This window comes from Drosophila montana, unplaced genomic scaffold (genome assembly GCF_035044405.1).
Source record: "Drosophila montana isolate Dmon_TW-CO22-7 unplaced genomic scaffold, ASM3504440v1 contig_2438_1, whole genome shotgun sequence".
In the NCBI taxonomy this organism is placed as follows: Eukaryota; Metazoa; Arthropoda; class Insecta; order Diptera; family Drosophilidae; genus Drosophila; species Drosophila montana.
The window spans coordinates 1-25,379 of record NW_026997315.1 but is presented as its reverse complement, the minus strand read 5'-3'; the positions used below and the strand labels follow the sequence as shown (position 1 = coordinate 25,379).

At 40.2% G+C, this 25,379-nt stretch overlaps 4 protein-coding genes and 1 pseudogene across 11 annotated transcripts; 4 read left to right on the top strand and 1 right to left on the bottom strand.

Annotated features, from left to right (window-relative positions):
• The first annotated feature begins 266 nt into the window (after positions 1–266).
• Positions 267–5,298, top strand: LOC135428010 (probable cytochrome P450 4p2; annotated as a pseudogene).
• A 196-nt stretch (positions 5,299–5,494) lies between these two features.
• On the top strand, positions 5,495–7,462 carry Dlip3 (Dorsal interacting protein 3). The gene is made up of 3 exons (XM_064681765.1): positions 5,495–5,800; positions 6,026–6,151; positions 6,349–7,462. Exons 1-3 carry the CDS (start codon positions 5,755–5,757, stop codon positions 7,215–7,217), a joined length of 1,041 nt encoding a protein of 346 aa, XP_064537835.1. The 5' UTR covers positions 5,495–5,754; the 3' UTR covers positions 7,218–7,462.
• Positions 7,463–7,731: 269 nt separating this feature from the next.
• Hsf (Heat shock factor) lies at positions 7,732–12,463 on the bottom strand. 6 transcript variants are annotated; one of them, XM_064681757.1, is made up of 9 exons: positions 12,248–12,463; positions 11,887–12,120; positions 10,710–10,818; positions 9,503–10,644; positions 9,111–9,439; positions 8,921–9,026; positions 8,728–8,796; positions 8,530–8,605; positions 7,732–8,473 (listed from the first exon to the last, which is right to left on the bottom strand). In XM_064681757.1, the coding sequence occupies exons 2-9, from the start codon at positions 12,100–12,102 to the stop codon at positions 8,313–8,315; spliced, it is 2,208 nt and encodes a 735-aa protein (XP_064537827.1). In that variant the 5' UTR covers positions 12,103–12,120; positions 12,248–12,463; the 3' UTR covers positions 7,732–8,312. The 6 variants fall into 6 exon arrangements, with proteins under 6 accessions (XP_064537827.1, XP_064537826.1, XP_064537828.1 ...); XM_064681756.1 differs by having other exon boundaries at positions 8,719–8,796; positions 12,248–12,462; XM_064681758.1 differs by having other exon boundaries at positions 8,719–8,796; positions 9,123–9,439; positions 12,248–12,459.
• Positions 12,464–12,770: 307 nt separating this feature from the next.
• On the top strand, positions 12,771–18,441 carry Pcl (polycomb protein Pcl). Of its 2 annotated transcripts, none has more exons than XM_064681755.1 (6): positions 12,771–12,932; positions 13,199–14,725; positions 14,790–14,962; positions 15,840–16,479; positions 16,550–17,101; positions 17,172–18,441. In XM_064681755.1, the coding sequence occupies exons 2-6, from the start codon at positions 13,241–13,243 to the stop codon at positions 17,598–17,600; spliced, it is 3,279 nt and encodes a 1,092-aa protein (XP_064537825.1). In that variant the 5' UTR covers positions 12,771–12,932; positions 13,199–13,240; the 3' UTR covers positions 17,601–18,441. The 2 variants fall into 2 exon arrangements, with proteins under 2 accessions (XP_064537825.1, XP_064537824.1); XM_064681754.1 differs by having other exon boundaries at positions 16,547–17,101.
• A 335-nt stretch (positions 18,442–18,776) lies between these two features.
• On the top strand, positions 18,777–25,265 carry pAbp (poly(A) binding protein). 2 transcript variants are annotated; one of them, XM_064681763.1, is made up of 6 exons: positions 18,777–18,953; positions 20,197–20,381; positions 22,402–22,874; positions 22,933–23,977; positions 24,039–24,347; positions 24,425–25,265. In XM_064681763.1, exons 2-5 carry the CDS (start codon positions 20,216–20,218, stop codon positions 24,290–24,292), a joined length of 1,938 nt encoding a protein of 645 aa, XP_064537833.1. In that variant the 5' UTR covers positions 18,777–18,953; positions 20,197–20,215; the 3' UTR covers positions 24,293–24,347; positions 24,425–25,265. The 2 variants fall into 2 exon arrangements, with proteins under 2 accessions (XP_064537833.1, XP_064537832.1); XM_064681762.1 differs by lacking the exon at positions 18,777–18,953 and adding an exon at positions 19,455–19,631.
• The last annotated feature ends 114 nt before the right edge of the window (positions 25,266–25,379 follow it).

The window sequence follows — 25,379 nt, the reverse complement described above, 5'->3', positions numbered from 1 at the left end:
ACCGATTGGGAGATTTGTGATGATTATGAATATATATATGTACTTTACAAGTAGCATTACCTTACACTGATATGAAAATCTCATACCCATTTTAATGGTCATAGGGAATAAAAATGCTTGGTAATGCTCAACATGCAGAATTCTTGCATATAAGACTTGATTATTGAAAATATAAGAGTGGAGTTGCCCCCATACATTAAAAACAACAAACAAAACAAACTACTACCGCATCTTTTGTTTTCTGTTTTATAAACAATTTAACGCTTGTACGCTAGTCGCTCTCTAGAAGCTGACGAGATTAGTTCGCTGTTTAAATGATTTAAAATGGTCTGTGGCTGTATTGTTATGATCACTGTGTGCGTTTTGCTACAATGGTTGTATAAGATCAATGAGGAGTACTACATCCTTGCCTTCTTCGCGCGACGAGTGCGAGCCAAGGATGGTCGATCCGTGGAGAGCATTGCGCCTATACCCAAGGGCCGCACAATCTTTGGAAACTGTTTTGATTTATACGGAAAGGACGGCGGTGAGCAGCATGTGTACATTGAAGAAGGTTGTAGTGTGATCAACTAAATTTTGTGCTATAGTGGGTATTTTTCAGTATCACCGCAATTTGGCTAGGGAGATGGGCAACAGCTATTTGATATATTCCTTGGGCGCACCCATATATAGCATCATAGATCCTGTTAACGTTGAATTTGTATTAAATAATACGAGTCTTATAACCAAGGGCGCATTATATGAGTTCATACAGCCAGCACTGCGATTTGGAATGCTGACTTCCACAGGTAATCCAGTCGGGGATTTTAATCGAAAATGTGTTATCACGAAGTTCTTATTTATTTTTTTTTTAGGTAAAAAGTGGCATATGCGACGTAAAATGCTAACCCCTACATTCCATTTCAATATACTGGGTCAATTTGTGGAAATCTTCAAGTGAGTTTATATAAATATATATCCCAATAGCTGAAATTGAATGTATAACTCCTTAACTAAGAGCGGAGAGCCAAAAGTTTCTTAAGCAAATCGAGAGTCAACCGGAACGTGTAATCTCAATAAGCGAACTTATACCCAGATTTACGCTCAATAACATTTGTGGTAAGTCAAACTCAACTAAAATTAATCTAAAAAATACAATTAATCTAAATGAAGTACAGAGACCGCAATGGGAATAAATCTGGATGAGCTGACAGAGAAAGGCGATCGTTATCGTGAGAGCATAAAAATGATTGAGAAATGTTTTGTAAAACGTTAATGTAATCCAATGCTCCATAATAATACAATGTATTAGCTTCTTGCTGCCAGCGAGGATGAGCCATTTCTGAAGGTGAAGGTTTTATCCCATTGGCCTTTAACTGATTTTTAAAAATTTTTGATAGTACGGTAAGAATTAGATATTGCACGAGTGAAAAATGGGAATTGATTAAGGAAATGAGAATATTGGCGCGAAAAGTAAATAAACAAGTACAATAAAATGACATATACTCCTTTCTTTATCTAGATACATCAACAAGAAACGGCGCTTTGCCATGCTGGACACGCTTATATGCGCTGAGAAGGGTGGTCTGATTGATCATGATGGGATCTGCGAGGAGGTCGATACACTTATGTTTGGGGGCTTCGATACAACATCGATAAGCTTGATTTTCGCCCTTTTGAACTTATCATTGTACGAAGACAAGCAAGAACTTTGCTATCAAGAGATATTGGAGCACATAGATGATCCAAGCAATTTGGACATTAACCAGTTGTCGAATCTGAAGTATTTAGATCGCTTCATAAAGGAAACAATACGCATGTTCCCTCCTGTTCCCTTTATTGGTCGTCAGACATTAAACGAAACTGAATTCCCGAACGGTCTCGTCTTGCCCGCCCGTACACAAATCATAATGCACATTTTTGACATACATCGCAATCCCAAATACTGGGATTCCCCAGAAGAGTTTGATCCTGATCGCTTCCTGCCAGAGAACTCCGTGAATAGGCATACCTACGCATATATACCATTTAGTGCGGGTCAGCGAAATTGTATTGGTAAGAAAGTTAAGTCAACTTTTTGAATAAGCAGTCTATTGGAACTGCTTAATTGACTTTTGATGATCTGCAATTTTAGGTCAAAAGTACGCTATGATGGAAACAAAAACGCTGCTGATCTTTATTTTAAAGCTGTTCAAGATTTTGCCCATTACTCATCCAAAGGAACTTGTTCTTTTCAATGGAATAACTCTATGTGTAAAAAATAATAATAAGGTGACGCTAGTTCTGCGAAAATGAACTATAAAAAATCAAATAAAGAATAAGAACTATTCGCTATGGATTTTTTTTAAATAATAGTTCGTTTTCTGCTCATCACCTTGATTTCTTTAAATCTGCTTTAGTTGATGGAACAACCATATTTGCGCAATGGCACGGATTTGCTTCAAATTGTTAAATTTGGCGCAAAAGTAAAAAGGGCGCGAAGAAAAAAATTATTAATGAAATAGGGAATACCTTATTTTATAAGCCTAATAATACTAAAAGTTTGCTTGCAAAATGTGTAGTTTCTATTTATAATGTCATTTTTAGTTCCTTTTCAATCTTTATACAAAAACAAAATCATTTTTAACTTATTTCTAATAATAATTATTTAATTATTAAAATGTTCAACAGAAAATTTAGAAAACTCTCGACTGTAGAATCACAACAGAATGTAAACAAACAATAAGTGTGGCCGGGTACTTTTCTTCGAAGAGAACGATCACACAGGCAAGCACCTTCAGAACATATGTACAATAAAAACCCGTTATTTTTATACATTAATGCAGGTCGAAAACTTGAAGAAAGCTTCAATAAAGGATGACCTGCATTTTTATGAAAGCTAGGAATGTATAGACACCTTTTAATACACATGTATGCTACAAAAAACAATGTCTTACCGTTAAATCCCCTATTTGTATTTTGGATTATATTTTGTTTAAGTTATATACGTAGACTTGTTGTTGTTGATATATACTAAAAAATACATTAATTTTTTATTTAAAGAATGCAGAAAATTTTAAAAGCGCATATTTTGTTTATTTAGTTTAGGGCGGATCCATTCGGACATCAGTAATTATTTTAAATATATTTCATACTTTCTTTAACTGTATAAAATACACACTTATTGATACCTATGCTAAAAAAAATGCCTTGTAATGCTTATCGTGCAGAATTAATCAATATAAGACTTAATTGATAAAAATATTAGAGCGGACGCGCTCTTATATGTTAGGGCGCAAACAACAACAGTATTTTTTGTGGTATAATAATAAACAATTTGACGGCTTGTACACTAGTCGCGCTCTGAAGTCAGACGAGTTTAGTTCGCTCTGTTAATGTTTTAATATGGTCTGTGGTTGTATTTTGATCATCACCGCGTGCGTTCTGCTGTACTGGCTACATAAGATCAATGAGGAGTATTACATCCTAGCCTTCTTCGCGCGACGAGTGCGTGCCAAGGATGGCCGATCACTGGAGAGCATTGTGTCTATACCCAAGGGTCGTACAATCTTTGCAAACTGTTTTGATTTATACGGAAAAGACGATGGTGCGCAAAATGTGTACATAGAATATTTTCGTGGTCAACTAAATTTTTTGATTTTCTACAGCGGGTGTTTTTCAGTATTCCCGCAGGTTAGCTAGGGAGATGGGTAACAGCTATTTGATATATTCCTTGGGCGCACCCATATATAGCATCATCGATCCTGTCAACGCTGAATTTGTATTAAATAATTCGAATCTTATAACCAAGGGCGCAATATACGACTTCATGCAACCAGCCCTGCGCACTGGACTGCTGACCTCCACAGGTGACCCAGTCCGATATTTTAATCCATACTGTGCGTTATCTTGAAGTCCGTATTTATTTATTTTTAGGTAAAAAGTGGCACACCCGACGTAAGATGATAACCCCTACATTCCATTTCAATATATTGGGCCAATTTATGGAAATCTTTAAGTAAGTGTATATTGGTTTACATCCCACCAGCAGAAATTGAACATATAATTCTTTAAACTAAGAGCGGAAAGTCATAAATTTGTGAGGAGATTCGAGAATCAAGAGGAGAGTGTTATCTCAATAAGTGACCATATTCCCAGATTTACTCTCAATAGCATTTGTGGTGAGTTCGACTCTATTACAGTTATTCTAAAATAATTAAATTTACTGATCTACAGAAACCGCAATGGGAATAAATCTGGATGATCTGACAGAGGAAGGTGATCGTTATCGCGAGAACATAAAAATGATTGAGAAATGTTTTGTAAAACGTATTAGCAATCCACTGTACTATAATAATACTATGTACAAACTTCTGGCTGCCAGCGAGGATGCGCCATCTCTGAAGGTGGTTCATGAATTCTCTAGCGATATTATTGCCAAACGTCGAGTTCTCTTAAAGGAGGAGCTAGACGAAAGACGTAAGAATCAATTGGCAGACGATGACATGTGCGTTAACCTAAAACCTATAAACTATCAACAAGCAACATATATCCTTTCCTTCATCTAGATACATCAACAAGAAACGACGCTTTGCAATGCTTGACACTCTTATATGCGCTGAGAAGGACGGTCTTATTGATCATGATGGCATCTGCGAGGAAGTCGACACTCTTATGTTTGGAGGCTTCGATACAACATCTATGAGCCTGATCTTCACCCTTTTGTATTTGTCCTTGTACGAGGACATGCAGGAACTATGCTATAAAGAGATATCGGAGCATATAGATAATCCAAGCGATTTAGACATTAATCAGATATCCAATCTGAAGTATTTAGATCGGTTCATAAAGGAAACAATACGCATGTTCCCTCCTGTTCCCATTATGACTCGTCAGACATTAAACGAAACGGAACTGCCGAACGGGCTCATCTTGCCTGCCCGGACACAAATATCCATGCATATTTTTGACATACATCGCAATCCCAAATACTGGGATTCACCAGAAGAGTTTGATCCCGATCGTTTCCTGCCAGAGAACTCCGTAAATAGGCATACTTATGCATATATACCATTTAGTGCGGGTCAGCGAAATTGTGTTGGTAAGACCATTTTGTAAAGTTTTTGAAGTTTATTGAACTTTTTTGATTTTCTATAACCTGCCATTTTAGGTCAAAAGTACGCAATGATGGAAATAAAAACATTGCTGATTTTTATTTTGAAGCGATTTAAGATTTTGCCTATTACTGATCCAAAGGAACTCATTCTTCATAGTGGCATTACCCTATGTGTTAAAAATAATATTAAGGTTAAGCTAGTGTTGCGAAAATAAATTAGAAAAACTTGAGAGTTTAAAAAATCATCCAATATTATGTGTTTTTATCGTTAACTTAATAATCACACATATAATACATCGCCAATCAAAATATACCAAGAAAAGTATTTAAATACTGCACATTTAAAATTATGTTGGCAGCTTGGGAAGCCATAAAAAGTTGGCAGCACCGTGCTCTAGTGAGCGTGCGCAGAGCGCGTAAAACAAAACTGGAAAAACAGAGAAACAGAAGACATCGCGCACGCAACGGTGATTTTACAATTACTACATTAAAATAAATGCAGCCATTGATATCACTGCGCAATTTAGAGTATTAATCAATGCAAAGAACGTGCGCTGTTATTAACAGCTTAATTCAGCATAGGCCAAACTGCTGCTGCTTCAAACGTAAACAAATACAAATTGATATCTCTCGTGGCTACTCAAACTGCCAAAATAGCAACAAAAAGGCGCACGAAAAACATGCAGCGATATTATGCAGAACGTGAGACTACAGGACCCGAGTTCGGTAAGAGAGTCCTTTTTCGGTAACCACAATACACAATTGAAATGTGCAGAATCAACCCCCAGCAACAGCACACACTTCAGTCTTCCCCTATTAGAGAAGACGGGCTAAGGGTTGCTGCTGCTGTTACCGCTGTTGCTGTTGTTGTTGTTGTTGCTTCTGCTGCGAAGAACGTAGAAAGTAAAATGTACTGCGACACAGATTTTAACGATTTTTCCAAACCCATAGACGATCGCCTAATAAAATTGGTGCGCGCTAATCCTGCCATCTACGATGTTAGCCATCCGCACTATCGCCGTAATCCCGTTAGAGTGGACATATGGGATCGCATCGCGAACGAACTTGGGGCGTCATGTAAGTCGAGAACTAAACAATTATCACAGCTCGAGGATGTTGACCTAGCATAAAAAAAAAACAATTAATATACTCGATACAATATGTAATTATTATATCGTTCGAGACTTCAACACAATATATATTCGGAATAGCAACATCCCTAGCTATAGGTCTGAAATGTTGCATATTAATCATCCCCTCTTTCACGTTTATAGCACGATTTCTGCAAACAAAATGGAAGAACATACGGTACAATTATCTGCAAGAGATTAAGGCACTGGAAACAGGACAGGTAAATCCGAATGTGCGCAAGCGACGCTTCACCGAGGATTTATCATTTTTACAAAACACCGCACAAACGTACAATGTGAGAAAGGCACAATCCTACATAGTCCAGAACAATAATACAAATAACGGTGGCAGCAGCGACAACGACAGCAACAGTTTTCTATACCCAGATCCGGAGCATTTGCGCGTCAATCTAACGGATAACTATGATATTATTGAGCTGGATGATGAAAATAGTGAGGACGGGTCGACGCATGTGGGTGGCCATAGTGATAATGAAATCGTGCCTGAGCTGATGGTCATGGAGCCCAAGCCCGATGTCACCCTGCAACAGTCATCCGCTGTCAATGGCAACGGCAGCAGCAGCAACCACAACAATACGCAGGTTAGCTCACCGGCCTCCTCACCGCTCCTTATGCCCATGGTGGTAATGGGCAACGGCGATGAGCTGGCACATCAGGAAATAAAGGCGCAACCGCAATACCACAATCAGGACCTTAAAACCGAACAGCAATACAGAAACAACACTGCGCTCTCCAACGGCGAGGTGACCATCGAGCCCATTTATAAAGCAGCGCTCTCGCGACGCAGTGCACCAGGCATCATGGCTAATGCGGCGAAACGAAAGGCTATGGCTGCTCCTCTACCCAGATTGGCGCCCATTAATGATCCGATTGAGCTATACTGTCTATCGCTAGTGGACACACTGCGAAGCATGCCCAGATCGGAGCGCGAACGCGTCAAATTCGAATTCGCCAACATTCTGAAGGATGCTAAGTACAAGGACGAGGCCTAATCTTATTTAAATCCTGTCTGTTTCTCTGGGTATTTACGCATACGAACAATTCTAAGTCACATTAAATGTATTATTTTTACATTCTATGCAAAATATGTAGCATTTTCTAAGACGCTATTTAGATTAAGCTTTCTACATAATTTAGTTTTTTTATTACAGTACTGTTGTATGTGTCCATATCTATTCAGTTGTATCAACAAAATAAAATAAATTATACACACATTCAGAAATCATTACAAGCAAAACTGCATTTTTTTTTTATAAGATATACATTTACTCTACAAAGACTGTTTGAGATTAATAAACCATCAGAGTCGATGCTTCATTCTGATTAAAATGAGCTTGGCATCAAAAAGATCATAAATATAGACGTGTAACCAAAAACCAAACTAGAATGTCAACGTTCAAATACCATTGCATACTAATACATTATTTTTATCCCTTAACATTCCAGGTGAACAAAATAAAAGTCGTTTTTTTATTGTTTGCAGCCCAAACGCTTACGAAATGAATATTTATTGCGTATAAGTAATAGTTGTATTTAAGGTATCTATAGTATATATCTTGTTGTCGAAACGTTTTAATTACTAACGTTTTCTTTTAAACCTATTAACTACGTTCGTTATAACTGCTATTACATGCATATCCCCAAATATTTCGTGTACCAATTCGATCAAATTGAAATCAATTGTTCATTTCATATAAAATCTACATACACTGCATTAATAGTCTTTCGATATTGTATTACAGCTATAATTTTTTAAATTTTACGAAAAATAAAAATAAAACTGTATACAGAAAATATTAAATGTTCTATATATTTTATATATAGTGCGTAAGGCATACATCAATAGGATTAATAAATAGTTGTGTTAGTTTCTTTTCAAAGAGAAAAACAATTAAAAACTATTAGAAAAAGCTCAACAGTATGATGGGTGTTATATGAAACAAATATTAAACGACTGTCTCTGATCTATACATTAAATCATATATATGTATAACTGTATGTGTGTTATTAAAATATTGTTATAAACTTTGTTCGCCCCTTTTGTGTTTGAGCTGCTGCTATAACTATTATGTATTATCTACGGTTATCTACATATCATGCCGCGGCGTATTCAGCACGGAGCTCTGGGCCTGCATTTGACGACCGTTGGCTGCATCTTGGCCTGGCTTGTTATTATCGTCTGTGTCCAAAATGTCAGAGAGATCATACATATTGGGCTGATAGGCCATTAGCTCGGAGCCGCTGCTCGCTGCAAATTGTACATAAATATAACGAGATTTTATACAAAGCGGACTGCTTACACACCTTTCTTATCGCCGCCCATGCTATCATTCAAAAAGGACAGGCCATAATTATCCAACACGTCAGAATCATTAAAGAGCTGCAATCAGAAATATTAAATACAATTTAGTAAAACATGTGCCTTTACGAGTTTTTTTTTGTATATCATTTAATTCAAAGCACGGGCATTCAAAACTACATATATAGACGCACCGCGCTGACCTTCTGTAGTAGTTCCTCGTCGGTCAGCTGCAAAACGGGCATCCTGGCAGCAACGCCTTTTGGCGCAGCCTGCACGTGCACATAGAATAGAATATACGTATAAATATGTTATGAATTTTCTTAAACGGACGCACGGACATTATAACAACAAGGTATTAGTAAATATAGCCACTTTAATTGGCTTGCTACTTACGCCCATAAGCATGTTCTGATCAATGGAAACTCCCTCGCCGCGCAGCAGATCCTTGAGTGTGTCTAGCTCATCTTGCATATTATCCAAGTGACCGGTAACCTCATCACTGCAACAACAACAACAATTGGAAGGGTATTTGTTAGTATTGGCTACCAATTCGCAACCAAGCGGTTTGGGCTCAGTTACTGACACGCCACTCAACCGTGAATCGGGTCCATTATCTCCTGTGTACTTGGCCACGGTCATCGGTGGTTGCTGCTGCTGCTGTTGTTGTTGCTGCTGCTGTTTCTGTTGTTGTTGTTCATCATTGATATCCTTCACCCCAGCAGCCGCTTTTGAAGTAGATGCCAAATTCGCGTCGGTTACCAACGGATTCTCATTGTTGCTATTGGCCAAATCGAAGGTGATCGGCGCATTTGCAAACTTTCCGCTGTTCACAGTGGTGCGTCCGAACTGCTGCTGCTGATCCATCTTGGCGGCTTGCTCCTCCATGCCAGAGCTAGACATCAATGAGTCATCCTGTAAGGCACAACAATTACCGTTAAACACATTTTTGTATTTTTCTTGTATATTGTGGCTTACTTCAAAAATATTCGTTGGCATATCGTTGCTTATAAAATTGACATTGTACAGATCCCCGTCGTTTGACTCAGGCTGCTCCAACAAGGTTGGCATGCTACCTCCAGCCACACTGCTTAGCTCCGGCTCCGTCTTTACTAGTACTGGATGTGGCATGACATTGACCTGTGGCTGTTCTTTGGACTGTGAACGTGTGCGCGAAGCCTTCGGGGACATATCCAAATCGACCTGCCCAAGGATTTCTGTATCGCGGCGCTGTTTGTTTTTCTCCTTAAGCAGTTGACGCTTGCGTGCCTCCTGCTCGCGCACCATAGGGGTGGTGAGCACATTCAGCTGCTCATCGCTGTTGTAAAGACTGTTGGGACTGAGCTGCAATTGTTGCTCCTGTACATGCGAATCGGGTGCTTCTGTGACCGTGTATAGCACTTGCTGGCCACCAGGCGAGCGGGCAACGTTTGTTGCAGCATCTCCGCTATTCAATAGCTGAGCATTAATAAAATCCTCGGCGCTCTGATTCGAATAGTCGTAATTTTGAGAACTCGTGATGCTTGAATTGGAGCGTGGTCGCTCCATAGCCAGCGGTGAGACGCTCTCTGCATCATAACGCTTAGCATATGGGCTACTTGGGTTCATTACCTCGTCAAGAAGCTCCTCGCTTAGCTCATGTATGACAGGGCCGCCTTCGCTTTCCGATTCACTAGCATTACGCTTGCGGGCATTCTCCGGTGTATCGTTGATCATCAGTTGCATGTGACGTTTGACGCCTGACATGTTACGCGATGGCTGCACTATCGAGATTAAAAATTGTATCAACTTGTTGACTATCTGTTGCTGTTTGGCGTGTTTCTGGCGCAGTGAGGCTATTTCACGCCACAGAGCCTCGTTTTCCTGCTTCATCACCGAAAAGCGCGAGTCTAAATTGTCTTGACGGCCGCGCATAGCCTTGACATCACTAAGCACCTTGGATACAGTCTCCTGCTTTAGCGCGCTCTTCTCATCCACGTTCTTTGTATTAGATATTTTGCGCTTGATGTGATCAAGTAGATAGGGATAATTTCGCTTAAAGCACGGGTGTGAAAACTCAATTTCATCGCGATCAAATCGTAGCCCCCCATTCTCAATAGAAGTGATCTTATGAAACCCATCTAAAATGCAAAGCGAGCTTATAGTTAGACTTACTAAGTAAATTACAACTCGTATGTCTACTTACACATATTCAACTGACGTATAAAGCTGGCCATGTTGTTATGCTTGTAGTTCAGTGGCAAGAGCTCACGCGCGAATTGCGCCTGATTTTGTATAATAAAACTGCGCCCATCCTAAAAGGAGAAAATAAATAAAAGATATACATAAGTACATCAGAAGTTTGGACAAGAACACAGTTAAAGAATACAGTATCACTTATGCTACCAAACACAGAGATTACAAGAGGATTCCCGACCGTGCAGCGAAATACTGTTGATTGCGATCAACTTCTTACTCATTTACAAAGCCCATCTGGGCTCAATTTAGAATTGGTACATTTTAATTTTCCCACTGTCCACAAATAAATGAAAACAAGTCAAATTTAAAGAAAAACTCTTAGCCTTGGCAAGCCCGGGAAATACCGACTCGTAATCATACAAAAACCTACTATGCCTAATAATGGGAAAATAAAAACAGCTGTTCAGCATGTATCCTGCAGTTAACTGGAGTATGTGTATATTTACATCACTTCCAGCTGCGATAAATCCAATTAATTGTTTTACAAAATTATGCTTTATGGCTAGCTAGCCATTTCTAATACTTTGATTTAAGATAAAGGGTTAACCACTATTTGTATTTCCCCACAATTCAAGCATTAAAATTCGACATTACGGCAATGTGATAAGAGCGCCGGAATTGAAGTATTTGAATATCGGGTCAGAATTATCTAATTTTAAAGCCACACATGGAAAGAGCGTGTGAAATATGGAAGTGGCAATCACCAAAAAGCTTGCTTATCTATGCATACACTTCGCGAAAGCAAGCCCAAAACAGAATAAGCAACGCACAGGGCAGGAAAACAAAATTGAATTGAATAGTGGCAGACAGACTGACAAGCAGACGGTCGGAGAGGGCTGGCAAATGGAAAATTTTCAGAGATGCATTGGATGGAGGGCACGCACGTACGCACGCACAGCCAAGGCAAATCGACAATAACGAAAACAAAATAGAGAGCAGTCCTCTTGCATACGTGCGACTAAGCACTGCAGGAACAACAACAACAACAAAAACGCATCAACGAATGTGCAGACAAACGATGACGTAGTGAAAGTCGAGTCGTAGTGCATTTAAAACACCTGTGTTTTGTTGTTGTTGCCATGCCAAGAGAAAAAAATATGTAAATAAACAATATGGCGGCTTACCTTGCTCCAACAAATTAAATTATTTGTATCAGGATCGTCAACGAGTCTCCAAAGTTTCGCCAAAAAGGCAGGCACTCCGCTGCCGCTGCCCGTTTCACCAACTGTATGCATGTTGCGACGTGGTCGCTGCTGCTGCTGATCCTCGTCGTCCTCCTCTTCTTCAGTTGATTCGTGCTTTAGTTGCACGGATTTAAAACTTGCACGCGTTTTGGACATATATAGCGACGATAAAAACTGCGTACAAATCGTTAGAAGAAAGAAAACTTGTATCAATGAATATAAATTTTCACAATGGGCACAGTCCACATCCAGTCGTCACCATATATTTCAACATGTATGTGTATGTGTGTCTGGTACCTACCGCAACACTACAGCTTTTTTTTCTTGATTAAAAATTGTTTTAAAATCAAAAAGAGAATGTTATTCACTTGATTTACACTTTGTTCTTCTTGAATCTTACAATAACTTTGCACAACTCTATATTTTATATATTTTTTTTATGAATTTAATGCACAGCGTAATTGTTGAATTTCACGAATAAAATACTTTTTCTTCTTCGTCCGCACTGTCTATCGCTATCGGTCTCGATGCTGACTAGCAAAAACCTATCGGAGACAACGCTGCAGCTATTTATATAGTTTTCAAAGTATCGAGTACTCGCTGGTATATTCTACCGCGATACAATAATACTTGCATTTGAATTTAAAACCAATTTGGCAAGCAACAAAAGATCTTTGTTTTGTGTAATCATTTGTCTGAGTTATGTATGTTAATTGTATTATTTATTTTAATTCGCTTAAGCGAAAAATTCAAAGGGCCTATATTGATGTACGCTGTCCAACACTGTTCAGTTAACACAGGTCATTCTTTAACACTGTGCATATGCTGAAAAATGGCTGACACTTTTAATTGCCGAATCAAGTGATTGTTTTAGTGTATTTTGCTTGATTTATTGCTAAAATGTGCACAAAATTACTTAAATCTAAATAACGAATATAATTTAATGCTATACTAATTTAATACATGTGTTGAAACACATTAAAAAGGTATGTATATGCAGGTTTAAAATTGCGGCTAGTCGTGCACGACTGCGTGAGAAAAAATGTAGGTAAGAAGTAGAATACAAAAGGGCCCGCAAACGGTTTTCAGTGCTCTCTTTTTCTGTTTGTTATGTATATGTGAGTGCGCGTGTAAGTGTGAGCAGCAACAAATTGCTCGAAAAAGGCGCCAGTTTGTTGTTGCCGGACAGGCAAAAACGTAAAAATCTTGAATTAACCACTGATTGTTTTTTTGTTTCCTTTGGATTATACAGAAAAGACTGCGCACAAAGCAACTGCACAATAAATTAATTCAAATGATGAACAACCATTTTCACTTGCAACCTCACGACCACAGCAACGCGCCTCCAAATGTTGCGCCGCAATTTGCTGGCGCTGTCGCAGCTCCAACAACATACAGTTATTTAACACAACCAGCTGCCGCGACGACAAATCCACAGCAATGGCTAACCTATCAAATACTGCCGCCTCCTCCACCGACTCTCGCGACAAATGCTGGCGGTGGGCTAACGCCAACAATAGGTGGCCCCAAGCGTTATTATGCAAACACAACCACTACAGCAGCAGCGGCAACGCATCCCAGCAGCATTCAAATAACCAACAACTATACACAGCAGCAGCACCAGCAAACGCAACCGCCGCAGTCAAGTCCCTTTAAGGCCAATAACATAAACAATATACGCATTATAAGCACAGCACCCAGTGTGTATAGTTTAAATAAAACGGCTGACCAGTTAAATCAGCTGTATGCCACGCCCACATCAACGACAGCCGTAACCCCTGCAACAGAACTATATGCGCCAGTTGGTGCCTACTATGCAGCAACGCCAAATCTGCCTAAACTGCAGCCACCGCCGCTGGTGCCGGTGAGCAGCAACAGCAATAACGTTGCGCTTGGCAGTGTGCCGAGCAACGGCGCACCCTCTTCTACGGTGGTGCTGGATCGCATTAACATATGCATCAACAATCACTATACAGAACCAAATCTTTGCCAGCCCTCGCCCATCATACCCGCTATACAGCATAAGGCGCTGCTGCCACTTATCGATAGCAGCACAGCTGACAGCAGTTGCAGTAGCAGCAGCAGCTGCTCGAATGGCCGCAGCAGCAGCAGTGCCGCTACTGCCGCTGTTATAGTAATAGACGAGCCGGACTCCACAACAACAACGCCGCATACGCCGCCCACAACGCCAGAAACTTTGAGCTCGCCTCTTAAGTCGCCGGGCAGCAACAGTAGCTGCGTGCTCTTGCCAACGACACAACTGAAGCAGAGCTTCACCACAGTCACGCAGAGCATTGAGGAAGCAGCAGAAGTTTCAGTGGCTGCCGCAGCACCACTCACACCTCCCACACCACCGCCGGCAGCACCCAGTCCTGCTCCGATTAGCTACGCGCTGCAAGAGGACGTGTTTATTAAATGTAACGATGGACGCTTCTATTTGGGCACCATAATCGCACACTCCGAAGAACAGTATCTCGTGCGTTTCGACGACAAGTCGGAGCAATGGTGCGAGCTGGAGAAGCTACGCAAATTGGGCAACGAGCCGAGTACGGGTGCCGCCGCCAGCCAAAGCGGACCCATGTGCGTGGCATGTAAGCGTGCACAACACGAGGATATTGTTGAAATTTGCGAGCGATGCGGCCGTGGCTATCATCGTGGCTGCACCACAGAAATTGCCAGCGGTATTTGGTGCTGCAAGCGTTGCGCAAAGCCCATGAAAATGCAGCCAGCACTTGAGGCCAACAAACCGCCAGGCATTTGCCGTCAGCTACCCTATCATGTAGGTGCATTCATGTTATACAGAAGCTACATATAATTATTATTTATTGTCTATTGTTTAAAAGGCGGACAAGCTCAGCTGGGATGAAAAGCATCGCGTGAATGAAGAGCAAATTTATTGCTATTGCGGCAAACCTGGCAAATTCGATCACAACATGCTCCAATGCTGTAAGTGCAGGAACTGGTTTCACACCCAATGCATGCAGAACTTCAAGCGCAAGCTGTTGCGCGGCGACATGTAAGTGTTTCAAACCATATGCATCCAAACCTTTTGTTAGTCCAAATAACAAATCAAGAATGATATATTATATTTCTCGGTATTCTTTCCAAAATATTCATTACACATTCAACAATCAATCAAAAGAGTTTTTAAAACGTAAATATGATATTGTACGTAAAGTGATTTCACTAAAGATAGTGGGCTTAATAAGTGAACAATAGTTGCTCGACCTACGCTATGAAAGGGAGCAGTACAGTTGCTTAAGAAGTCATGATCTGAGCCTAGGTGGCAATGCCGAGATGCTTTCTCCGATATCAAGGCTAGACGTTCATAGTGAATGTGCATAGTTGATTTGTCTTTCTCCAAGCAGAGCCCGCTTTTTGTGTCAGGAACGAGTCACATTTTGTGGAGTAATATTTGACTGTTTGGTGCCCTGTTTTATAGATTACTGGTTGGTCTTTAGTCATATCTTCGGAAAATTCAAGTTATGTAGGGTAACTGAGGATCAGCAATTTTAGCTTTTCGGTGTCTTATGCTAGAGGAACAGAGATTTCCCGATTTCTTCTAAAAATTGGAAGGTATCATGGATTTCGCGAAGACCCACAGAATCTCACAGAATAGGCCCTGGGCTCTTTATTGGGAATCCGACCCGGCTCTTGCGAGCACGACCGCAACTTTGTTGACGAAGATAGGGGCGTGACCAGATAGAAGAAAGAGAGCCTGAATTGCGGAGAGGTGAGAAAAGTTCAAAGTTCAGAATTTTGCCTCTTACAGATTCTAATCCATGTACCTGTGCACATACAACATTTCTCTGACTAAAATTCATTTTGAATTCATATCGAAGCTAATATCATGAAAAGAACTAACCCAATTTATACGAATTTCATCGCCACAGCTTCTTTGTGTTCTGCTGCACTGTGTGCAACGATGGTGTTGAGTTTGTGCGTCGCCTGCAAATTGATTGGGTGGACATGCTGCACATAACGCTTTACAATTTACGCAAGCATCAGCATCAGAAGTATCATCATTTGCTGAAGGATATTTGGCCGTTTATACTGGAGCAGCGGCATCAGCTGCCCATTTGCGAGGAGTGGCGCCAGTTGCCGGAGACGGCACTAATGGAGCGTATAAAGCAAACGCTGAAAGAGTATTCGGATCGTTTTGTCTGTGGACGGGAATTTAAGCGTGCGCCCGCTTACTACGCGCTGCGTCACAGTGGACCACCACTGACACCGCGTGTGTTCCTGCAGCCGGAAGAGGTGCTCTGCGATGAGCTGTTAGTGAACAAGTTTAAATTGCTGCTGATGCCAGAAGAAGAACAGGAGCTGGAGCCGAAGGCACTGCAAGAGGACGCGACCAAAACTGTGGCTTCCAAGGATGTGTACGAGTTTCATACGGATGAGGACGACGAGGAGGCGGCCGAAGCAGAGGGTGAAGTCGATACCAGCGAAGATGAAATACCCATCAAGCAGATTATGGAGAAGGCCAAACAACAAAACAAGCAGCAGCCTGCGATAACAAACGAAGAGCAACAGGTAGAATTTAAAACAAAGACATTTTTGTTTTTAGAAAAGTTACTAATTTATTTTTCAAATATGCCAGCAGATAATCAATGCCCAGAAAGGCACGCCCGATTTGGCCGATGACAATGCCAACGATGGTGAACCTGGCAAACTGTTGGCACCCGTTCCCCCTCAGCTCGATGCAACCGTCAACGGCAACAGCAATAGCCGCAAACGCAAGGCATTCCGTTTGTCGAAACGCTACGACAACAGCCGCAACTGTGATCTCTCTTCAGATGAGAATTCGAGCAGCAGCCGTGGCACCAGCTCGCTGGATCTCATTATACCGCCGCCGGCCAATTTTCTTGGTCGCAACAATCCCTTCTTGATGGCCACACCCAAGAAATCAGCACAACAGCGCAATGGAAGCGTTGGCGCCGGCGCAGCTGGAGTTGCCGGCATCATCAACAGCATTTTTAAACTTAAGAGCGTAAAGCAGTTGAGCAGCATTGAGCTAGCCAAGGCAACGGCGGCCGCGCAACAGCCGCGCATGGTGCGCACCATAAAGCGAAGACTGAGTGCCAAAGATATTACCATTGGGCCCAATCAGGAGGTGCGCAGAAGACGCACTCGACGCCTGACCACGGCCATTGAGGTAAGTTTGCAGTTGCTCAATTTTTGATTATAGATTATTGATATTTCAATCCATGTGTTTATTTAAACAGGTGATCAACACTACAACAATCAATCCTATACCCAGCCACTACTTTCCCATTTATGCCAAAGATTTGCAGCCGCCGGCACCGCTGCTGCCGCCAGAGAAGCCGACCCATGGCCGTTTGCTGCGCCAGCGACCTCAAAAGTCGCGCTGCGGCACGCCAACGAACAGTCGGCGCAACTCCACAAGCTCCACGGTAACCAATGGCAGCAGCAGCGCCAGCAGCGGCGGCGCGCCCGCCAATGGAAATTCAATGCTTGACTTAAAGCAATCGGTGAACAGATACTTTGGTGGCGCCATGAATCGCATCGATGCCGGCGAGTCCTTTGCCATACGCGCCAAACGGCGCATGGGCAATGGACAGGTGCAGTATTTGGTGGAGTGGGGTAGCGATGCTGCTGTTGCTGTCACAAGCGGAACTCCCAGCGGCAACTGAGAATTTGGCACTTGATGCGTCTACTGATTACTTATTACTTTCATTTTATGGTAATTTCTCATTTATTGTTTAAGCCGAAAGTTTGCTGCCAGGTTTTTGAGCCCAATTATTGTTTTGTTAATCTTTAAAAACGCCACTGCCAAAATAGGAAAAATGTTTAGTACGAAATGTTTTTGGCATTAAAAAAAAGTACGCAACTGAATACAGGTTTTAATTGTGCAATGGCAGTTTCTTGTTGAAATAGGGAAAATGTAAATGAAACATTATTTTCTTTGTATATCAATTTGGCACTTAAAAGTATTACAACATTAAACTGAAGCTATTGTTTAAAATTATTGCTGAATATGGGGAAACGTATTGAAGTATATCAATAAATACATTTAATCGCCAGAATTGAAAGCAGTTTGCTGTATAGAATGAAGTTTCAGTTCCAACTACTTTATAGCTATTACTACATACATACATATAACTATATATATTTTTGAAAAATATATGTACTGTACTTGAGCTAAATACATAAAATTAAACATACAAATTACAAATCATGTTATGCATACAAAATATATTTGAGGTATACTACACATTAAAAAATCGAGGTAAAACAGAAGAAAAATACAAATTAGGGCTAATTAAATTTACCCATAGATTAGACATAATTCAATAATGGATAAATACAATTAAATATTAGTATTATGAAAATCCACACGAAATCAAAATTGAGTTGAACGCAAACAAAATCTCATGCATTAGCATTCGCAATTGCATTACAAAAGTAAACAAAAACATTTAAGCATTATTCTATATGTGTACAATAAACTTTTAAATAAATGTTTATACATAAGTGCATTGATATAACTTGCAATTGTGTTTATATCTTAGTATACTCTTAGCAGGAAATGGAATAAAAGCAAGAAACGGCTGTATCAATTTTCAATAAGTAAATAAACCCAATACATACGAAAATGACTCACCCGAAAGCTCAACGAATACCGACTGTGCAAATGCCTTTCCAAAAGTTTGATAACATCAAGTAGGCGATGCAGGCATTGAAAAATGTTGACATTTTTATTTAGCTCGTTGTCAGTCTTCCTGCCACCTCATTAGGAGACACACTAAGAAATTAAAAAATAGGTTTATTAGCCGAAAAAAAACTCAAAAAAATATTAAACAATTGGTTAGATGCAGTCATTTGTTTGGATTGTTTGAGTGTTGTTTATTTCGTATAAAATACAAAAAACCAAAAAAATTTTATTAACTAATCGAGTGCATTTAAACAACAAACGTTGTGTACTTGTGAATCAGCGCATAAAGTACGTCGCGTTGCGAAAGTCTTGCAGCGCCCCACCGACATCGGTAAGTTCAATCAGGGGAAAACCAGAAATGCACACACTGACATTTAGAAGTTTCTGGAAAATTCCATGTAATCTTCCAGAAACATCTATGGTTAGAGTTTGAAGAGGGGGCCTAAAAAGACTTTGGAGTTGTAGTCTGTCAATTATTCTAAGGTGTATATATATATTTTAATTTAATACTTAAAAATTAAATGCTGCAGAATTGTACATTAATGGTAACATAAATTTACATTTGGCAAAAATGTTCGGTGGGCTGCAAACTTTAAAGACTTCAGAATTAAAAAAAAAAAAATTGTTATATCTTCCATATTTTAAAATTGTTTATTGCGGGTAACATGGATATAGGCAAGTTTGACGTAAATGTCGTAAAAGTAGTGTTGGGAAACATTAAAACAGTGTTAGATAAGGACAAGAACTAGCGAGCAAAACTCATGTTACATTAGCGAGAGCAAAATGTAGCGAGTTATTTTCTTCCCTCGTCAAGTAGGCGAGTGTAATAATCGGCGAGTCGAGTAGAGTCCGTTTAAGTGAGCGGTCGTGGTTTCGCTTAGCACACGACTTATCACATATTTTTTGTGAAGAAAAAAACCTTAAAAAAATAAAAAAAAAAATTAAAAATATAAAAAGCAACCAAAAAAATTGTAAAAAGTAGCAAAAAATTCGAGCAAGTGCTAAAAACGTAAGTACGGTTGCAAATACAAAAACAATTCAAAGCAAAGTCGAAATTTTCTTGTGAAATGTGATTCGTGTGCCACGCAAGATGGCGACGTAAGCTGCTGTCGTTCAAAAAGAGCGCAGTAAATTGAAAAGAAAACGAACAAAGACCCAGCCCATTGGCTTTCAAGTTGAATTCTGTACTTATATTACTAAGGATTTAGTATACAAATTAGAGTAAATTAATGATTATAGTACGGGCCAAACGTTTACATGTGTATGTGTGCGCGCATGTGGAAATTTTCCAACATGCGTTCTGGCTGTTCGTATTGGTGTGTGAAAGAAGGAAACACAGCAACAACAAAGCACATGCCTATGCCGCGCAGTGTTGCCATGTCGACCAATCGACCGCCGTTCAACTGTCACATGCGTCAGTATTGCCACAGAGACACGCACACATGCAGCAAACATTCTGAAAGCAAAAACCACGCCGCTTCTTTTTTTTGTCAATTTGTTTTGCAATTTTTTTGTTTGCCTGTCAAAGAGACGGCGAAGCTTTGCATATCGAAATATACGTTTATTGTTCACAGGAGGACCTAATCACCAAAAATGGCTTCTTTATACGTGGGTGATTTACACCAGGACATTAACGAAGCGGGACTATTTGAGAAGTTCTCCACTGCTGGCCCAGTTCTGTCCATTCGTGTCTGCCGCGACGTTGTTACCCGTCGCTCATTGGGCTATGCCTATGTCAATTTCCAGCAGCCAGCCGATGGTGAGTAATAGTTCCATAATAATGTAATTGTAAGATTTACAATGTGGTACACCAATACATTCATACATACATTGCCAACTGGGAGCTCCCACAGTGACACAAGTAAAGAAAACACGTGTGCAATTTTTTGCACGCACACAGACACGATTGGAGCACTCGCTGGCTTTCGTGCGTGTGTGTTTGTGAGCATTGATATTCCAGTTTATGTTTCTGAAAGTGAAAGAGAGAACTAAAAGGAGAAGGAAAAACAGCTGGCTGTTGCTAGTCATCATCAGACAACTGGAAGTTTCTATACAAAGTGCAATTGTGATGCTATAATATTTAATTTCAACAATGGCTTATCGCACACGCCGCGCCTCTCTCTCCCAACGACTCGCAATGGCGTCAGTTTTGCCTGCAACCATTGTATCCAAGTGCCGCTCACAGTCGTGAACGCAGCTGTATATGGGAGAGTATGCGTGTATGTGTCATAAACATGTGTTTATTGTTTACGCTCGCGCCTTTAATAATTAAACTCGCTGGAGATTTTCTCTCTCTCTATTTATAGGTTATATTCGATTAGCAAATATTTGCACGTTTTTACATCTATTTTAGAGTGTCGCGTTGGCAAATTTTCGTCTTCCACTCTGTCAGCAAAGAGTAAAATGACTTTGTTTTGCTTTCACTTTTTATGTAAAATGCAAGGCCAGTCGCCATAATGTCTGTGCATTCATGTGCCGCTCATTCATTAACACGTGTAAATTCTTGGCATACCTAAGTCCAGCAGATCCGACACGACTTTAAACGATGTTTCTCTCTTTTGTTTTTAAACGAAAACAAACTTAAACTTTCACCGCAGCAACTACAAACTGCGCTTCACTCAGCTTTTGTTGTTGTTTACTACCGAAAGGTCGTTTACATTTTGGGTTTTATTGAATTAAGGCAAGCACCACTGTCCGTGGTGTGTGAAAGCGTAGTCACTGTATCGTCACATTCCGCTGAGTTTACTGAACTCGTCTGTTATGATTTGGATACGTTTTTGGAAGTTTTTTTTTTTTATTTTTTTTTTTTTTTAGGTTAATGTGATACAAGCAACTTCTACCCATTGGTTGGTCAAAAGTCTTATATTTTGTGCTGACTAAGATTCAAAGTTGCAAGAATAATACGTGACTTACCGTGTAAATGAGGAACCGATTCTTATTTACAGAAGTAGAAGCGTTACAATTTAGAAAATTTTCGGGAATAAGTTAAATGTGGCAACTTCTACCCATTGGTTGGTCAAAAATTTACAACCATTTTGAGCCGACTAAGATTCAAAGTTGCCAGATTAAATAGCGTAACTTACCATGTCAATGAGTTAACAGTAATCATTTACAGAAGTAGAAGCGTTACAATTAAGACATTGTTAAGAATAAGTAAAAGTTCGCAACTTCTACCCATTGGTTGGTCAAAAGTCTTATATTTTGAGCTGACTAAGATTCAAAGTTGCAAGAATAATACGTGACTTACCGTGTAGATGAGGAACCGATTCTTATTTACAGAAGTAGAAGCGTTACAATTTAGTAAATTTTTGAGAACAAGTTAAATGCGGCAACTTCTACCCATTGGTTGGTCAAAAGTCTTTTATTTTGAGCTGACTAAGATTCAAAGTTGCCAGATTAAGCACCGCAACTTACCATGTCAATGAGTCTACAGTTATCATTTACAAAAATTGAAGCGTTACAGATTGCAAAATAGAAATAGTTTATAATTATAAATTCCAAACTAACTTTAGGTAACTTCTACCCATTGGTTGATCAAAAATATTTGGCGATAAATAGCCAGCGCAGAAGTAGAAAAGTTACAAAATATACAAATATGTATATTAGATGGTTTTTACCTAGTATTATATTGTAAAAAAATATGCCATTTATTTTGGATTAAAATCAAAGCAAAACACTTGCTGCAATTCGCATTTAAACAAAAGTGGGCTTTTTGCTTCTTTGTTAACAAATTATAAATTAGTATTTTGAAATGTTTGTCTGTATTTCTCCCTTATCAGCTGAGCGTGCTTTGGATACAATGAATTTTGATTTAATTCGCAACAAGCCCATACGCATTATGTGGTCGCAACGCGATCCATCACTGCGCCGCTCCGGAGTTGGCAATGTGTTTATCAAGAACCTGGATAAGGCCATTGATAACAAGGCCATTTATGACACTTTCTCCGCGTTTGGAAACATTTTGAGCTGTAAAGTTGCTACCGATGAAAAGGGCAACTCCAAGGGCTACGGATTTGTCCATTTCGAAACAGAGGAGGCAGCGAATACGTCCATTGATAAGGTCAACGGCATGTTGCTTAACGGCAAGAAGGTCTACGTCGGCAAATTCATTCCTCGCAAGGAGCGCGAGAAGGAGCTCGGCGAGAAGGCCAAGCTCTTCACAAATGTCTACGTTAAAAACTTTACCGAGGAGTTTGATGATGAGAAGCTGAAGGAATTCTTTGAGCCATACGGCAAGATTACCAGCTACAAAGTAAGTTACCGGAATGCCTACAAATAATATGTTATTTTATTCCCATTTTACTTTATAGGTGATGTCCAAGGAAGATGGCAAGAGCAAGGGCTTCGGCTTTGTTGCCTACGAAACAACAGAGGCTGCTGAGGCCGCCGTGCAAGCGCTCAATGGCAAAGATATGGGCGAGGGCAAATCTCTTTATGTTGCCCGTGCTCAAAAGAAGGCCGAGCGCCAACAGGAGTTGAAGCGCAAATTTGAGGAGCTCAAGAAGAAACGTCACGAGTCCGTGTTCGGTGTGAATTTGTATGTCAAGAATCTGGACGATTCCATTGACGACGAGCGCCTGCGTAAAGAGTTCTCGCTATATGGAACAATCACCTCGGCTAAGGTAATGACCGACGAGGAGGGACGCTCCAAGGGTTTTGGATTTGTTTGCTTCATTTCACCCAATGAGGCCACTTGCGCCGTGACTGAACTAAACGGCCGTGTGGTGGGCAGCAAGCCGTTGTATGTAGCACTGGCCCAGCGTAAGGAGGAGCGCAAGGCGCACCTTGCATCACAGTATATGCGTCACATGACCGGCATGCGTATGCAGCAGTTGGGACAGTTATTCCAACCTAATACCGCTAGCGGTTTCTTCGTGCCCACAATGGCACCCAGCCAACGTTTCTTTGGCCCACAAATGACCACACAGATGCGCAGCACGCCACACTGGGCAAAACAGATGCGCCCCGCTACAGCGGTGCAGAGTGTACAGGCCGGTGCCGCTTCAGCTGCTGCCTCCGCCGCTGCTGGTGGCTTCCAGGGTGCAGCCGGTGTTGTGCCAACTCAGTTCCGTCAGTCTGGAGCCGGAGCGCGCGGTGCACAGCCCCAGCAGGTGCAGGGCACCCACGCTGCAGCTGCTGCCGCCGCTGCAGCCAACAATATGCGCAGCTCTGGCGCACGCGCTATCACAGGCCAGCAATCGGTGGCCGCACCCAACATGCAAATCGCTGGCGCTCAAATTGCCGGCGGTGCTCAGCAACGTGCTGCAAGCTACAAGTACACCGCCAACATGCGTAACCCGCCAGTACAACAGATGCAGCAGGCCCAGCCGATGCCACAGCAGCTGCAGGGAAAAAGTAAGTATACAAATCAAACTTATCCCCAATCTTAATTCACGCCTATAATTTAACTTTGTAGACCAAGAGAAGCTTATTGCCTCGTTGCTGGCTAATGCCAAGCCACAGGAGGCGAAACAGATCTTGGGCGAGCGTCTGTATCCAATGATTGAGCGCATGCATGCTGCACTGGCTGGAAAAATCACTGGCATGTTGCTGGAGATTGAGAACTCAGAGCTTTTGCACATGCTGGAAGATCAGGAGGCACTCAAGGCCAAGGTAGAGGAGGCAGTCGCTGTGCTCCAGGTGCATCGCGTCACTGAGCCCGCAAACTAAGCTCGAACAACAAAGCGGATTAAAATTTTTTACAAATCACTCGACACCCAAAAATGTACGTATTACATTATACAGTGAACCATCTGCTTATAGTTTGTTTTATATTATATTTATATATATTTTATATTCTAGTTTTTTTCCCACATTCACTTTCAATTTTAAAAATTCAAAAAAAAAGAAAACACTAAAAGGAACACAAGAATTCGCATTGATGCTCAAGCAAAGAAAAAACGCAGCGAATGACACAACAAATATAACAAGAATAGGATGAACAACAAACTTGATGGCTTAAGAAGATGAGAGGAAAACTCCAAAATAGCCGACTATTTACTCTTTTCCGTTAGGGCAACAACATAAAAACAATTTCAATCATTTAATTTCGAACGCATTTACGCAAGACCACAACGCAGAGGAAATTAGCTACCTGCTTACAACAAAGGAAACAAAATGCATCAGGCGCAGATGTTTTTTATATATATATATTTTTCATTCTTTTGGATTTTCAAACTAAAATGAAAAGAGAAAAAAAAAACAAAACGCAAAACGAAAAACGAAAAATATGTACGCTTAGAAACATTTTATATACATATTTTTCTCTGTATATATATATATATATAAAATATATATATATATATTTATTTTTTTTTTTTGCTTGAACTGAAATGTTTATTTTGTATGCGTAAAAAAAATGCAGAATAAATAATAATTATAAATGCAAATGGCAAATAATTGAAATTGTTAAGCCTGTCGGCAAGTTTCTTGTTACATCAACACAACAAAAACAAATTTAAATACTTTCGTACGCTATTATACTACACATCTTTCAAACAACATCCAACAAACATGAAAGTCAATGTAATATTTTTTCTGTCATTTCAAAAGAAAAAGCTACTTTTAAAAAAGAAGAAAAAAAGAATACAAAAAAATTGCAAAAATGTTAAAATAAATAAAAACGAAAAAATGTAAAAGTAAACGAGAGATATAGAGCAGAAGAAATATACCAACAACCAACCGCAAGAATATGAGAGTCAAGTTTTTGCTACTTTGAAAACCAACAAAAATCAATGTGTTGAGAAAAATACAATTT

Bases quoted from the DNA above. Each gene is read 5' to 3' on its own strand.
- Dlip3 (XM_064681765.1), top strand. From the start codon at position 5,755: ATGCAGCGATATTATGCAGAACGTGAGACTACAGGACCCGAGTTCG. The intron at 5,801-6,025 runs GTAAGAGAGTCC...CCAAACCCATAG, and splicing joins GACTACAGGACCCGAGTTCG to ACGATCGCCTAATAAAATTG. The intron at 6,152-6,348 runs GTAAGTCGAGAA...TCACGTTTATAG, and splicing joins GAACGAACTTGGGGCGTCAT to CACGATTTCTGCAAACAAAA.
- Hsf (XM_064681756.1), bottom strand. From the start codon at position 12,102: ATGTCCAAAACGCGTGCAAGTTTTAAATCCGTGCAACTAAAGCACGAA. The intron at 10,819-11,886 runs GTAAGCCGCCAT...TTCTCCTTTTAG, and splicing joins ATTTAATTTGTTGGAGCAAG to GATGGGCGCAGTTTTATTAT. The intron at 9,440-9,502 runs GTAAGCCACAAT...TGTGCCTTACAG, and splicing joins TGCCAACGAATATTTTTGAA to GATGACTCATTGATGTCTAG.
- Pcl (XM_064681754.1), top strand. From the start codon at position 13,241: ATGATGAACAACCATTTTCACTTGCAACCTCACGACCACAGCAACGCG. The intron at 14,726-14,789 runs GTAGGTGCATTC...ATTGTTTAAAAG, and splicing joins GCCGTCAGCTACCCTATCAT to GCGGACAAGCTCAGCTGGGA. The intron at 14,963-15,839 runs GTAAGTGTTTCA...TCATCGCCACAG, and splicing joins AAGCTGTTGCGCGGCGACAT to CTTCTTTGTGTTCTGCTGCA.
- pAbp (XM_064681763.1), top strand. From the start codon at position 20,216: ATGGCTTCTTTATACGTGGGTGATTTACACCAGGACATTAACGAAGCG. The intron at 20,382-22,401 runs GTGAGTAATAGT...CTCCCTTATCAG, and splicing joins TTTCCAGCAGCCAGCCGATG to CTGAGCGTGCTTTGGATACA. The intron at 22,875-22,932 runs GTAAGTTACCGG...TTTACTTTATAG, and splicing joins GCAAGATTACCAGCTACAAA to GTGATGTCCAAGGAAGATGG.